Here is a 15,819-nt window from a genome sequence, read left to right as displayed (position 1 = left end):
TTATTTGTTATTTTTGCTGCTCCAGTGGTGTATTTTGGCGATTTGTGGCGCCTGCCAGTCTGTAATAAGCGGCGGCCTCCGTCTAATTTTGATATTATTGTAAAGTCTTTCATAGCTTTGTGGTTGAATTAGTTGGCCTTTCATATTGAATTGTGGCTTCAAATTACTAATTTTGTTTTTGTACAGTTGTTGCAAGGGCCTAACGCTCGCACGTTGTTGAATTTGTATTTTACCCTTATTTTTGCGGTATTCTTGCAGCACAAACGTGGGCAGATCGACAAGCAGAAAGTAGGCCAACTCCATGGTGCTAATCAGCGAGCAACCGAGAAAGAGACCAGCAAGTCCACCAAAAGCAACTAAAACCACAAGAGACCACAACTTTACAGCTTCAGAAAGCAAAGTTAAAGTTACGCCATCAACTTACCTATTAAGTCCACCCAACCGAAGACTAAACCCGTGCGAAAAACCATGATTGTTTGGAAACGAAAATGTATATCTAAGACGACAATTGAGTGATTGCCGCGCGTTTCCTCCGATATAGATGTTGAACGTTCATCCGTCATATAGCTGAGCGAGTGACAATTGCGGTAACACTCACAAACCATGCTTTCGTGATAGTTGCGCACATATAATTCTTCCTCCTCGCGGCGAGAGTATACAAAGCGATCTGCAAATACGAGTGAGCGTAAGAGAGAGCGAAAAGAGTAAGGGAGCAAGTGATAGAGCGAGAATGAGTAAGTTAACTTTTGTGCATTACCGTTATTTTGCGCCAAACACAACAGGTTCTTCGCTTGACAGCTGGGATGGGGTCCTGAAAGTAAACAAGTAAAGCCTAGTTTTAGGTACGAAAACTAACGCTTGAGTGGGATAAGAGAGAAAGCAACGTGTGGAACCGAGTATGAATCTGTGGTTGAATGATGGTTTGTACGTGCTTACCAGGTGGAAATAGCAAATCCAACGTGCAATTACAAAATTTCACCAAGTACTGTTGATGGCACTCTGATTGGCAATTTTCAATCATATAAACGTAACCATGAAGTGTGCGAAAATACTTTGATTTCGTTTCGTCCTGGTTTACGGTGGGCAAATCAAGTGAAAGAGAAAATAATTTAAGGGAAACTGTAAATTCATTTTAAACTCTTTAATGGACTGAATAAATAGAAGAATAATAGACGTGATGAGACGTCATTCCTTACGGTTTCTTCATTTTTCTTTAAAAAATGGTTAGATTGGGAATATAAGTCTTGAGTCTAGTGTCTACTAAACAAATGTACTATATGAAACCACTCGTGCACTCTGCTACGGGATAGGCAATCATGTTGTTTTATCAATTAAAACGTTCGGTAAAAGTTACGGTGACAAAACTAAATAACAGTCACTTCAGGGCTTACATAAATGAATTATACGATACGATACCTATTCGCACAAATTAAACCGAATTCGACTTCGAGTGTTTCTTAGGTTGGGTTAGATGGCTGATAAAAGATCACACGTGTACATAGTTCTTTGTGAAGCCATAGAAGTAAAGAACTCTTGTGTTCGAACTTATTAATTAGCAAAACGTTTAATAACCAATACAAATTTGCACAGGCGTTTAATTTCCACCGACTCCGTCGAATGATGGGATTTCTGAAGGTATCCGCTCCCAAGTGTTTAAGTCTTGACCTTCCAAACGTGGGACAGTCTGGGACAGTGTTCTATTGTTTCCACCTCGTCTGCTTCCATACAGCTTCTGTAGATGGCGCCTTGGCAATCTTCCCAGCAAGCATGTAGACTTTATCAAGGTTATAGGGCCCTCACAGCAGATAAAAAATATAGTTTTCACAAATAGCTATAAAAGATTATCGTCAAGACTCATAAAGATTTTTACGACCTATTGAGGGTCGCGCAAATCCTGTTCAGACGAACGCTATATTATTCTTAACATTTTGACATTTAAACATTTAAACTTAGAAAGAAATATGTCTTAGAGCTTCCCACATGTTCTTGCACTCGAATGATGGGAAAGGCCAGTGCAATGTAAGGAGAAGCTTTTAAAATGGGTATCAAAAGCAGAACTACTTTGATTTTAAACTTTATGAACCACTTTTTAATATACCGTTGAGTTTAGCATAAGCTCATTATCTTGAAGAAGAGAACAAGAGAACCTTCGCGTACAGGCAGTGGAAAATAGCTCCAGCCTTGAAGGATTGTCTGTGGAAAACCTGCATAGCTGGGTACTTACCTTCATTAAAGCGCTATTCATAATGTAGAGAGCGAGCTAATCAACTACAGCACGGACACTTATTATTAATATCAGAACTAAGTTTGCGGCAAAGCCTTTGGATCCAAAGAACCGTAAGCCTCAATCGACGAAGATTCACGAAAATGAACGGCAAAACTAACCGCTGTGAATATGAATCCCGAAATACTTGGAGGTAGAAAATTCTTCCTTTTCTTTAATGGCGTAGGGGTAGAAATTTACATTTTGCAAATTACAAGTTCATAGAACTCTCACGATATGTAACCCAACTCAATTTGTTGACCAATGCGATACTTACAGACCACGTAAGAGCTTTTTGGTTGCTCTAATGATGACCGGTATATGTATGTATATACCGTTCTTAAGCACTTGCTAAAGGGGGAATATCAAAGGATTCCAAAAGAGGTGAACCTAAAATGTCAGTTATATTTATTTATGACCGGATTTGATGTATCTAAGCGAGTAAGTGATACTATCACAAATAATTAGGAGGAGTAACCTACCTGTTCGAATATGTTCATGATTATTTCATATATATGAATGGCTAATTCTCCTTAGCACTAAGTATTATTTATCATATAATTCCTTATATAAGAAAGTAATAAGCTTATTCGGATAATCGCTTACATTGAAAATGCACTCTCTCGACTCAGTACTCAATCGACGAGTACTATTGTCATGGAAATACATTTCGGGTTCTACCTCCACCAATGCGTGCATATTTTCCAGTATGTTGATTGGATCCTTATGCCACACATTTGGCTCCGAAATCATAACCTAAGAAACTATATTAATACATGCTTTATTTAAACAAATCCATTTCTCATCTTACATTTACGCCCTTCTCGTTGGTGCTGCTTGGACAGTGTTTCTTTGGATTGATAAGTGCGTGTACGATGAGTCCACTACCTGGACTGGCGGCGCCTGTATGCCAAGGCCACAGCTTATCAACTTTTTGGCGCTGTCGTCCCTCATCCGTTTCCAAAGTGTTGAAAGCCCAACAGAGACCATTTTTGCTGCGTCGCAAAGAGAAGATGTCACAACAGTTCATGGTCAAACGATTCCACACACAATGACTCAAGAATTCCTCGCAACGCCAAGTCATAAAAATCATTACTTCAGTAAAATTGATGTAATTCAACGAATCGAGAGAAATGTTTTTGAATTTCATAAAACTTTCAAAGCCGGCAAACTTTATGTTATCAAAACTGCCAAGAACACGCTCGAAAAGTTCTTGACTTTCCGATGTTACATTGGGCTCGAGATAACGACGCTTGGCCTCTTCCAGCCTTTGCCAATTCAGTTGATTCATATTGCATATCGTCACTACCGGAAAGCTAATGTGGTAAATGGGATAACGCGTGCTATCCACCACTGTCTCCAATCGGCCTTCTCTGAAGCGATCAGAGAGCAAGAGACTAACGTAAATGGCGCCGAGTAGAGCGAGCATAACGGTGAGGAACCAGACGCAGCTGTGGTATAAAAAATTAGAGGATATTCTAAACGAATTGGAGTGCCTGACCTCTGCTACTCACCGTTCATACTTTCCGGCGTTCCTGCTGAACAACCGATTGATGCCGTGAATTGTCGTGCTCTGGCCGAAGCGGAAGGCCAGCTCCCAGGCGGAGGCGCTGATCTCGCCGGCCGTGCGTCGTATACTCTTCCAGGACGGCAGCTGTATTATCATGCGCGGCTTCTGTGGCAAAGGCGTATGCCCCGGCGAGTAGGACAAATGCAGCGCGTTAGCTTGTGGCGCCTGAAAGCGTGCTGGATAAACCATTTTTCCGTAATTGATTGGCGGTCGGATGTCGACTGGAAATAAACCAAAACTAGAACTCACCAGGCTGGCTAGAAAATGCTTTGTGTTTTGTTTCATTCCATTGTTCATGACGCTATGTTTGCCTAGTCAATGGCTTATAGACTTATGACAACAAGTTATTTACACGTCTCATCCTCTTCCAATGACCATCGGGTCTTACTTGATTATGAGTGTGTGTGTGTGCGTTTGTTTTTCAATATGCGTAGCAGTTAATGTCTGTGTGCTTTGTGTATTTGTGTAACTGTGTGCGCTGGTAAATATTTACCGTTTGTTCCATAAATATGATTATTTACAAAGATTTGCAAAAATTGTCCACACGCTATTGAGTTGGCGGGTTTTTGAGTACATTCAAACAGGTCATGGTCTCCGTGCCACGTGTGGTGCCGACAGTGCAACGCCTGCCTCAAGGTGTATAAACGGTTTCTGACTTATGCTTTCAGTTGTGATTTTAGAGCTTTATTGTGCGTTTTGCTTTGTCAACGGCAGGAAAATTCGGTGTGAAAACAAAAATATTTACATACAAAATTTGAGATCGCTTGTTTGCTCTGTAAGTGGAGTCTGTTGCATGAACAGGGGGAAAAATTTACACACTTTTGTAAATTTTTTTTATATTGGATTTCTAATATTAGAAAACTGTGGATTTATATAACAGAATATCACAAATTGTAGTGTTCTGCTATGATTATCTTCAATAAATTATGTTTGTGTTTTCTTAGGTAAATCCAGATATAAAAGGCAAACATTTTTTAGCGAATTCGATTCCTAGATTTATGTAATAAGTCCTGAGTTTACTTTTATTATCTTTGAACCATATTGGTTTCGTTCTTGCTGTTTGTTTTTGATTGCCATTTGCTCTGCGTTATTTGTTCAAAGTAAGTATAAATTGGAGGATGGAGTCATGTGTAGAAGTTCACGCAAGTGAGTAAAGTTCTCTGATCCCCATTCACTTGTGAGTGCCCAGACACGATTCTATTAGAGATGGCTCAAACAGTTCAGAACTTCCGGTCTTTGACCAAGTAGTATCCTCTTAACAATAACAGTTTGAAAACCAGCTAAAGTGAGAAGGCGAATCATCCCCGTTGCAGGGTGGTGCGATGGGTGTGGGACCCGCTACGAAAAAAAAACGCTCCAATGAAAAATAACAACCAGCCTCGGTTGAGAGACCCCCATTTTGATGACGACCATTGCAAACGAATTAAGGCTTACGGTGTGCGACTCGTGGTGGGAGAGAGACCCCGTCGCGAGTACTGTCATTCACCCGGGTGTATTAACGTCTAGCCACACTGCGCATCAAAGCGAAGTTCTTGCCCAAATGGGTTGAGGCTGATCGACTTCGCCGGGGCCCGAAATATGGTTCTCTGTAGTACTAGATTTCAGCATAGAAAAATTCATCAAGCTACCTGGCTGTCTCCGGATCGAAAAGCCACCAGATCGATTATGTTGTAATAGACGGAATACACGTTTCCAGTGTATTAGACGTGCGTACGCTCCGAGGTCCTAATATCTACTCGGACTACTATCTTGTTGCAGCCAAGATACGCACCCGTCGCTGTGCAGCAAAGAATATACGTCAACAAACACAAGGAAGGTTTGACGTCGGGAAGCTGTAATCATAACAGACAACCGAACGATTTTCTACTCAACTTGCACTCCTTCTCTCCGAGAGCAGTCGTCAACAACTCGGTGTAAGGGAACTGTAGGGCGGCATTTCAAGCTCCTTACGTACAGCTGCAACGGAAACCGTTGTTTTTCGGAAAATGCAAAAGAACAGCTGGTACGGTTAGGATTGCCGAGTCGCAGCGAAGAGGACTGCTTACCTCGCAACGTTACGATCGACCACAACCACAATGCGGGATGGGATAGATATCAAGAGTTGGAAAGGGAAGTGGGACGCATTTGCAAATAAAAAAGAGAGATGCTAACCAAAGATTTTACAACTCGGATATATATATAATGTAGAACCCTCAGCGACAATCTAGTAACTAATCCCCAGAGCATACTGAAATTATGAACAGAAAACTTCTCCACCCTGTTGAATGATAGTGTTCCACCAGGATATGGTAAACGCGCTTCCCTAATATTTGACGATGGAGGAGATGATCCATTGCCCATGAAGCAGTTTGAATGGCAATTACCCATCTGAAAAACAACAAAGCGGCGGGAGCCGATGGATTGCCTGTCGAGCGTTTCAAATTCAGCGACGAAGAACTGATAAGGAGCATGCATCTACTTTCTTGTAAAAAATGGTCGGATGAAAGAATGCCCAACGATTGGAACTTAAGTGGACCCTGCCCAATTCACAAAAAGGGAGACACACCCATAGACGGAGAGGACTCAATTGCCTACTCAGTCCGAAGTAACACCTGTTGGCAAGAGTTATTCTGCGTTGGATTTCTAGGCTGACATTGTTGGTGGTGTTTACGCTGGTTAAAGAGAAAGAGTATACGCTGAACCTTAATATTGCAGTCAATGTTGATGAAATTCTTATCTTTGACAAGCCTAAGGTTCAACAGCACCTATTGTTTCGTTCCGGACTGTCGCATCAATCCACAAATCGTTAGCCGGCAGTAACTAAGGAAAGACAATGGAACGTTGTTGGCAACGGTCGGTCGTAAAATACGCCGCACCGGTAGGGTCACCTGGATGTGGTGTAAGGTGAACGAAAAAGCTTCAAAAGAAGCCTAGAAATTATCCTTGTCGTCACCTCATTCGAGAGGAGTCGGCTTCTAGGTGTTTCAAGGGTTAATTTCTTAATTATGGCGAAGATATTCCACATTTGCCGGCTAGACTATGAACGCACTGACTTCAGACATATACAGAACAAACTACGTTGGAGCTAATAATACCTTCACTGCATTCTTTGAATGATGTCCTTGGGGTCCAATCACCATCCGTAGTAGAAGAAGAGCTCGAGTTGCCTTGCCAACTAGAGAATTGTCAAACATGTGATTGCTGATTGCTGATCAAAAATCGTTCCCTTTTCTACACTGCAAGTTGCAAGTGGTGCCAGTGCTCACAGATTAGCCTTAAATTACAGCAATTGGCTGAAACTAGTTGTTACAAAATGAGCTCTTTAAACACTTTGTAATTTTGTATTCTTAAAATATGCATTACACGTGCCATTTGGAGCAACAAATTAACACATATTCACTGTCTGCACCAACACATTCTCATAAACTTCTTTTTTACCGAATGTGTGTGTGGACTATTGAGTGCCGCCTGTCAGCGCCGCAGCTGTAATCAAATGTCAATCAAAATTAAATGTGTTTGTATTACAACTATTCATGTTTACAATGAATTAAATAGCGCAGGTCAAATAACGGCAAATACATGCAATGCATGTGAACTTTATTGGCGCCAACTGTTATACTCGAGCGCCAGCGCTGGGCTGTAAAATATTAACAGTTGACACTTGTAAATAAAAGACAACCCACGGTAATTCCGCGCACAACTCGGAGGTCTACTAAAATTTAATGTATTGTACGCCTAACGGTAATATGTAATTTGCGCTCTCTATAAAATCGCATGGCGGCGCCACTTGCAGCGCTAAAGTGAAAGTACACGCGTTAGCTCCCAGATGTCAACGGTGTCAAATTGGAATTCGGAAACACAAATTGGAAATACATTTGTTGAGTTATTGTAAAATTCAAGCACCAACCATAAAAAAGTACCAGAAGCAATGCTAACACAAGAGATCGTACCGAATCGCCGCTTAACTCGCATCTATCCGCGTGCTAATTTGATAACATTTGAAAACCGTCGCGAGCAAAACGAAACGCGGCAGAAAGTTTGTAAAGATTTGAAAGTCGTAAAACAATTTGTCACTGAATTCGGTCAGCAGACCAGCATACATGGTTTGAGCAAGACACTCGAGGCGAATATGAATCGATTGACACGGTAAGCGGCTGGGAGGAGTGCGAAAGTGTTCAAAACAAATCACTTATAGAAATATAAAATACCAAGTTGTTCAATAAGTTTTGTCGTTCGATAAGAAAGGGTGTTGCTACTAGTCCAATTTTTTTTTTTGTTTTGTTAGCACCAAAAGAAATTCACAGGCGAATGTTAAAAGTGTTCACCTACAATTAGAACAGTAGAAAGATGGGTTGCTGAATTTAAACGTGGTCGTACAAGCCTTGAAGACGATCCACATGCAGGACGTCCAAAAATCGCATCAACACCAGAAATCATAGCCAAAATACAGGATATGGTTTTCGGAGATCGTCTATTGACTGAGAAAGTTTAGTAGAGGCTCTATATATTTCATTAGGCAGTGTGAGCCATATTTTAAGTGAAATTTTGGGTTTTAGAAAACTGTGTGCACAATCGGTGGCGCATTCGTTAACAATGGAACAAAAACACATTCGAATTTCTCAGCAATATTTGGAGTGTTTTAAAAAGAATAAAATAGATTTTGTGCGTCGATTCATCATTATGGATGAGACTTAGGTCTATCACCATGATCCTGAATAAAAACAAGAGGCTAAAGAGTGGTGTGAACCTGATTCGGCTTCGAAACGAGTTCGTGTCCTGAAATCAGCCAACCTTCTGGCATCAGTTTTTTGGGATGCGAGAGGAATTTTGTTTGTAGATTACTTACAAGCTGGTAAAAAAATTAATTCTAAATATTATTGCAACTTTTTGGACCACTTGAAGGAAAAAATTCGTGAAAAAAAACCGGTTTGCAAAGAATAAAATCCTGTTTCATCAGGATAATGCACCGTGTCACAAGAGCATTTTGACAATAGCTAAAATCCGTGAATTAAAGTTCAAATGGTTGGAGCATCCACTGTATTCACCAGATTTAGCCCTCAGCGACTTCCATTTGTTTCCAGAAAATCAAAAAATTTAAGCGTGGCAAGCATTTTTCATCATATGAGGAAGTCATAATGGCTGTTGAAGCGTATTTTGCCTTATCTTCCGGATTATCACTTCAGGGATGGGGTTCACAGATTGGAGGATCGAGCAAGTGTAGTAATGTTCAGGGAGATTATACTGAATAAGAAAGTGTATTTTGAGTCATAAAATTGTGTTTCTCTTATCGAACGACATAACTTATTGTACAACCTGGTATTATTAGAAAATTAAATAAATAAATAATAAAAAATAAGAAATACTATTTTAACCCAAAAGTGTGACACCGGTATCATTAAGAATGTTTGTATCATTTTGGCACACTCTTTCAACAACCGAGCTTTATAATTTTTTGCACACAAATGGATACCAGGTTACCTAAAAATTGCACCAATTAATGACGTCTTTCTCGCTTTCAGCCTATTTTGGACCGTTGGCTTTCTCTGTGCACTTGGCATGCTGATCTTCGTCATACAAAAGCTGGCCGCACGCTATAACAAACGTCAATTCAAGACAGTTGTTAACTCAACAAATTATCCGGTTTATCGCATCGTTTTCCCCGAGGTGTATATATGTAACGATAATCGCTTTAATTGGGCGCGTTTCGCTTCGGCAAAAGAAAACTTTCTGCGTCCCGAGCACCACAACACCGAACTGGAGCAGCTATTCACAAAAACGGTGGCACTTTATGACAATCTACGCTTCGGTGATTTCGATGTATTCCAGAGCCTGAGCAACAAATCGCTTCGCAGTTTGGACTATGTGAATTTCACCAATGTGGCACAATTTATGGCGTGGCGCTGTGACGAACTGCTGACAGATTGTGTGTGGCGTCACAATCCAATGAATTGTTGTGATATATTTATAGCACGTCGCTCCGTATATGGCTTTTGCATGTCTTTTAATACGCTCGAAGATATAACGGGACAATTAAGAAAACCGTTAGACAATAAATGGCCGTGGCGTGCTAGTCAAGAGGGGCCTGGTAATAGTTTAAAATTGCGAGTGCTGATAAACGAACGGTTGCATTCACCTTTTGCAAATAACCGAAAGGGAATTATGGTGAGAGTGTGAGAGGTTTACTAGTTGTGGGAGTTTGAGAGCAAGAGACGAGTTTAACTTTTCGTCGTTTCGCAAGGTTTTGCATATTTTTCTTGTTTTTTTTCTTCTAAATTGCAGTTTATGGTGATGGAACCTGGCGTCTGGGTGAGTTATGCGAATCACGTGGGGTTAAATGATATCGTCTTCGTCCAGTTAAATGCACAACTTAGTTTCTACGATCCAAATACTCGAAGTATACCGTCGAATGTGCGCGAGTGCGTCTTCGATGTAAGTTGATTTTAGCTCTTTTAAGCAGTTGTCACTCTTAAAGAAGATGGTTGCAATTAAGACCTTGACTAACTCTCCTACAACCAATGGTCACTCTTAAAGAAGAGGTTAAAATTAAGAGCTCGAAAAAAACTCTCTTCACCACTTTTTAGTTGAAGATAGTTTTCGACCTTGCATAAATTTGGAGTGATTTTTAATAATATATTAGGTTGTCAAATATCACTCTTCCGTCTTTTTGAATTCCACGGCTATGTATAAAACGCTACAGAGTTAGTTTGAATGTTGCGTTCAACAGTTATTGACGTGTAAACATGGAGTTCACTAACGCCGAAATTCGCGCTATTTTACAGCTTTCCTTCATTAAAGGCAAATTCGCTAGAGAAACGTGGTGGTGAAATGGTGTTTTGAGGGATGGTACTCTATCACTTCGAACTGCAGAGGAATGGTTTCGACGAATAATAACCCATCTAGTTAGACCGGTATGTGGCATCTCGTGACATCGCCCAGAAGATGGGAGTTAGTCACCAAACCATTTTAAACCATCTGCAGAAGGCTGGATACACAAAAAAGCTTGATGTTTGGGTGCCGCATGATTTGACGCAAAAAAACCTTCTGGACCGAATCAACGCCTGCGATATGCTGCTGAAACGGAACGAACTCGACCCATTTTTAAAATGGATGGTGACTGGCGACAAAAAATGGATCACATACGACAATATCAAGCCAAAACGGTAGTGGTCAAATCGTCCCAAACAGTGGGCAAGCCGGGATTGAAGGTCACGAAGGTTTTGCTGTGTGTTTGGTGGGATTGGAAAGGAATCATCCACAATGAGCTGCTCCCGAATAGCCAGACGCTTAATTCTACCATCTACTGGGAACAATTAGACCGCTTGAAGTAGACAATCGACCAGAATTGGCAAACAGGAAGGGTGTAGTGTTTCACAAGGACAACGCCAGACCGCACACTTCGTTGATGACTCGTCAGAAGCTACGGGAGCTCGGAAAGGAGATTTTATCGCATCCACCATATAGCCCGGACATAGCGCCAAATGATTGCCACCTGTTCCTGTCCATGGCGAACGGCCTTGTTGGTGTAAAGTTGAACTCAAAAGAGGCTTGCGAAAAATGGCTGTCCGAGTTCCCCGCAAATAAGGAGGGAGGCTTTAACGAGCGGGGCATTATGAAGTTGCCGTCTAGATGAAGACAGATTTTCGAACGAAACGGCGCATATTTTAACTAAACCTGATCACTGTAACACTTTTTCTAAAGCATTGAATAAAGAGAAAAATCGCAGAAGGCAGATATTTGACAACCTAATATCTATGGCAGCTCCTGAAACCTCTCCGCATTTAATAAGCTATTCTTATCTGGAAATTTCCAGAATGAACGCAACAGCGCCGACTTCAAAACACTACTTAACCACAAATATATGTTCGAAAACTGCCGTGCCGAATGCCAACAGGAATATACGATGAAGTATTGCAACTGTACGCTTGACATGTTTTTTCCACCGAGTCAATATCCATCGTGCAAATTATCAGACATGCCCTGTTTGGCAAAAAATAATGGTAAGCTAGCAAATTTGAGAAAATGTTTTGCCTAGTCTTGAACAAATAGCTCACCTCATTTGCTTTTAATATTTCTAGAACGTTTGAAGTACTTTCAGCAAAGCGGCGAAAGCGATGTCTTGTCGGCAACCCTGCAAGAGCTTGGCATGGTCTGCGAGTGCTTCCTAAACTGTCTTTCACTGGCCTATCTCATAGACATACGCGCTTATAACCTGCCACATGTCACACAAAAACCAAATGATTCCTTTGTGGACTTTGATTTTTACTTTATGCGCGACTCGATCGTTGTCTTTCGCACGACTGTAGTTTACACTTGGGTGGATTTGTTGGGTGAGTTGAAAATGAAAGTCTGGTAGGATAGGTTAAATATTAAACGATTTAAAAAAGTTTTTCTTAAGAAGTGGAGGTAAAAATCCCAATAGTGTGAAGACGGCGGAGATGTTGGAGAGGTTCATATCTTCTGAGTTTTAGTTGTAACTTAGTTAGTGTAGATTTGGTTCTCGGTTGATACTCATTCAGTATTTTTCAATTCAAAATCCCAAAACTTACAACAATTATCATCTTATTGAAACTTTTCAAAATCTAACTCAGTGCAACTTAGTTCAATTCGGCATACTTTTGAGCTAACTGAAAACTTGTTATGGTAAAGCCTTGTCCTCTTAAGATATTACAAAGCTGAAAGTATTATCGTTTATATGAAGATTATTTTAAAATATATATTCTGAGAATCGAGTGAGTTCCGAGAGTTTCTCTTATTACTTTGGGTAGTTGGTTAGTTGGTTAAAAAGGCAGGTGTGAGCGCCAGACCGCACTTAGTCCGGTCAACCATCAACACTACACCAAAGTAATTTTGTGGTATGCCCTTTGTTGCTTATGTTCCAAGATCTGCGGAGTTTCTCTAAAGTCTTTTGCTTCAAACAACCCTTGAAGGAGCGGAATGGCCTGGAGCAGCTTAAGGGAATTGTGTATCCAGCCGCACCGAATGGGCCAGTTCGCGTAATTTTCTCCTATTTCTATATGACTGTGAACATAAATGTTGTTATTCCAGTTGCCTGTTGAGGTTAACCTAAATTGTCGCTTCGTTATCCACTAGAGAATCATGGACTTGCTGGTTAGAGCAGAGCCCATTTGGCACCTTCTGATATGCTCGCAAAATCAGCTTGACAGACTGTATTAAAGTCATTTAGTTTGAATCTACCTTCTGTGTATGGATTATTTCATCCTGCGATCCGTCGGTGAATCCTCATGAGTGTCACTTTCTCGGTCCCATTGCCAACTTTGCCTTACAAAGGTCAGTTGCATCATACTTCTCCTGTGTATGTATGAGCCGAATGAAAAGAGTAACCTCCAGAACCTTAGTTGATTTAGTTTTCATTGTGCTTGTAATCTGCAGCAGGCACCTGTCGCACTTCCAGGGCTTTAATACGACACATTTTCGATATTGCCATCCACCATATCGCCTAATCATATGTCTGTATGTGGCGGATGGCACTTGTGTAAAGCGAATGACCAAATGGGACAGTAAACCCCACTTTGGAATAATGGATCATCTACTGGAGTTCTAAATTCTAAGGAATTTGGAAGTCCTGTTCTCAATATGTTCTCTCCAGCTTAGTTTTTTTACCTAGGATAACTCCGATATATTTGTTAGAGCTCGAGAGTGCAATAGCGCTACCCCTTGAAGACGGGAGATCGAATTTGGAAATTTGTGTTCTTATGATTTTGATTTGGGGTTCCTCCGAAATGACAGTTAGATGGTGACCCTCCGGATATCCCTTTCCCTTCTTCGAGCCGACTAAGATTCGATTAAGTTTTATTCCTGAGCAGTGGACAGCGAGGTCGTTCACATAACCCAATACTTTAGGCACAGATAATGCAAAACTAACGTAGATGATGTCGAGATGAAATCTAGCCTAAAACTTGAGGTTAGGACCCATAAGATTAAGGTTTGATCTACTAGGGCTATATATGAACTCTATTTTTTAATTCTATAAGCTTAAGTCCCTTAGAAACCGTACTTTTTAACCCGTTTACATCTTTTCACAGTGAACTTCGGCAACGCCACCGCACTCTTTCTCGGCTGTTCCGTTATAAGTATCGTTGAATTGATCTACTATTTCTGCGTTTACTTGCCACGACGTATTCGAAGTGTACAAAACAAGCGCAAAAAGCCTTTAAGAACCGCCAACAATTACGACAGCAAGTTGTTGGAAGACTGGATGAGGCAATTATATGACCACGACGTTAAAAATAAGGAGCCCGAAAGCACCAAGGAGAAGCAAGCCAACAGCACTTGAGACCGATAAAGCGCGTGGCATTTACATCCAATCCAATGGCAATCATAAAAATCACTTACCGCTCACAAGAAGACGAAGTAGAAGAGATGTGATGCGAAAAATGTACATAAAGCTTAAACAAAGCGATATGGAAAATAAAAGAGAAAGGCGAAAATAATCATTGTTTCGTGTCATTTCCGTTTCATTGTCTTGCCTACTTCTAAACAAAGTTTTGCGTGCTCCGCTTTGCAGCCATTTAAGTTGCTGCTTCACCATTCTCCCTGCTCGCGACGCGCTGTGGCGGACGGCATGCCGTTTGTGGTGGCATTCACCAGCGTTTTCACAGGCTCTTGTAGTGATTTGCTTCTTATATCCCCCTCCGTGCTATTGCTCTTGTTCTTGTTTATTGTTGGCATGATTGCAGCTGTCATTTTCACGGTCGACTGCAACATGAATGAGGTGGATTCCGTTGGGCAAAGGCGACATCATGGTCACTGCCAGTGTCACTGTCACCAGCAGCGCGCCGCTGATATATCTTCGAGTTTTCACGCTGTTGCTGCGCTCTATGCTAGTTTGTGGCCTCTTAGCTGTGCTTCCTCTTGGTACACTTCTTCTTCTTCTTCTTCCGCTTTGTGTTCAACACAATCATTTCTCTTGCAAAGTTGTATTTTCATAAAATTTTGCTGCAGTCTCGAGTGTTCCCTTTCTTTAAAATTTACCCACACAATTTGTACTTTTTTGTTTTTGTTGCAATTTTTATTGCATTTTATTGTTCTCATCGCTTTAGTTTAGTAAGCTTCACAGACACTTTTTTTGCTGCTTTGTTCGCTGCGAGTGTTTTTGTAGTTGTGTGACCACAATAACGGTTATTTTTTTTTCAAGAAAAGTTGCGCGTTCCTTGTTAACTGTTGTTTGACTGTGGCAACGTTTACGAGCGAAACTACTTATTTAGTTGTGAGAAGAATGTGGAAATGTCAGAAAAACCCGCGGAAAATAGAAATAAAAATTAGATGCGAAAGCGCCCCGCCTGGCAGCGTGTTAGAAAGTTTGAAAAGTTTTGCGGTCTTTGTTTCGACTCGGGTCACTGAACTTAAGAGCCCTAATTTACCGTTTCTACTTTCTATTTCTTTAATTTTATTTCGTCGATACTTAAACAGTTAAGTATGTTTAGAGTCGAATGTGCACTAACGGTCTAACGGTCAGCGTGAAATTGCAGCGAAGAACATTAGACAAGAAGGAGATTAGGCAGCCAAATAAAGAAAAGCCTAGTTACTAGGCGTTAATAAAAGTTGAGCTCTTTTTAAATAGTGATTAATGTTTATTACGACGGAATGTGTGATTGTGCCCTCGGAACAATCGCTTTTTTTATTTCTTTATTTTCTTAGCAGGTTGCTCAAGTATCTTCTGGAAATTTGTTGGTACAAAGATCTATGGTTCATAAAAAAATATGAAATTCGACTCCAAAACTCCAGACTCATATTCAAATATTGTTATTTTTTGGGACTCAGTCTCGGCTTTGCTCTAGCCCCTCTATGTATATGTTTAGTCTAAGTTTGCCAAGGTGTTATTACCCCGCATTTGCTTCGAAATAATTAATTTACTTGCAATAATCTCATAAGAAAATGTGAATACTCTTCTGTCGTTCAAACAACAACAACTCAATAGCTAATAGGTCAATTGAAAAGTCCCCGGCCTACCATAGTAAAAGATTTTTATTTCAAAATTTGTATTATT

The 15,819-nt window shown here is 40.6% G+C and overlaps 2 protein-coding genes across 2 annotated transcripts; one reads left to right on the top strand and one right to left on the bottom strand.

The window, feature by feature from the left end:
* LOC120768881 (pickpocket protein 19-like) lies at positions 1-4,022 on the bottom strand. Its single transcript, XM_040095635.1, has 7 exons — positions 3,778-4,022; positions 3,075-3,714; positions 2,870-3,019; positions 937-1,069; positions 758-811; positions 425-667; positions 1-356 (listed from the first exon to the last, which is right to left on the bottom strand). Exons 1-7 carry the CDS (start codon positions 4,020-4,022, stop codon positions 1-3), a joined length of 1,821 nt encoding a protein of 606 aa, XP_039951569.1.
* Positions 4,023-7,740: 3,718 nt separating this feature from the next.
* LOC120768880 (pickpocket protein 19-like) lies at positions 7,741-14,106 on the top strand. The gene is made up of 6 exons (XM_040095634.1): positions 7,741-7,958; positions 9,332-9,974; positions 10,092-10,241; positions 11,623-11,809; positions 11,888-12,139; positions 13,856-14,106. The coding sequence occupies exons 1-6, from the start codon at positions 7,741-7,743 to the stop codon at positions 14,104-14,106; spliced, it is 1,701 nt and encodes a 566-aa protein (XP_039951568.1).
* Positions 14,107-15,819: the final 1,713 nt, after the last annotated feature.

The sequence above is a fragment of the Bactrocera tryoni genome, chromosome 2, assembly GCF_016617805.1.
Source record: "Bactrocera tryoni isolate S06 chromosome 2, CSIRO_BtryS06_freeze2, whole genome shotgun sequence".
Taxonomy (NCBI): Eukaryota; Metazoa; Arthropoda; class Insecta; order Diptera; family Tephritidae; genus Bactrocera; species Bactrocera tryoni.
This window is presented reverse-complemented; position numbering and strand designations above follow the sequence as displayed.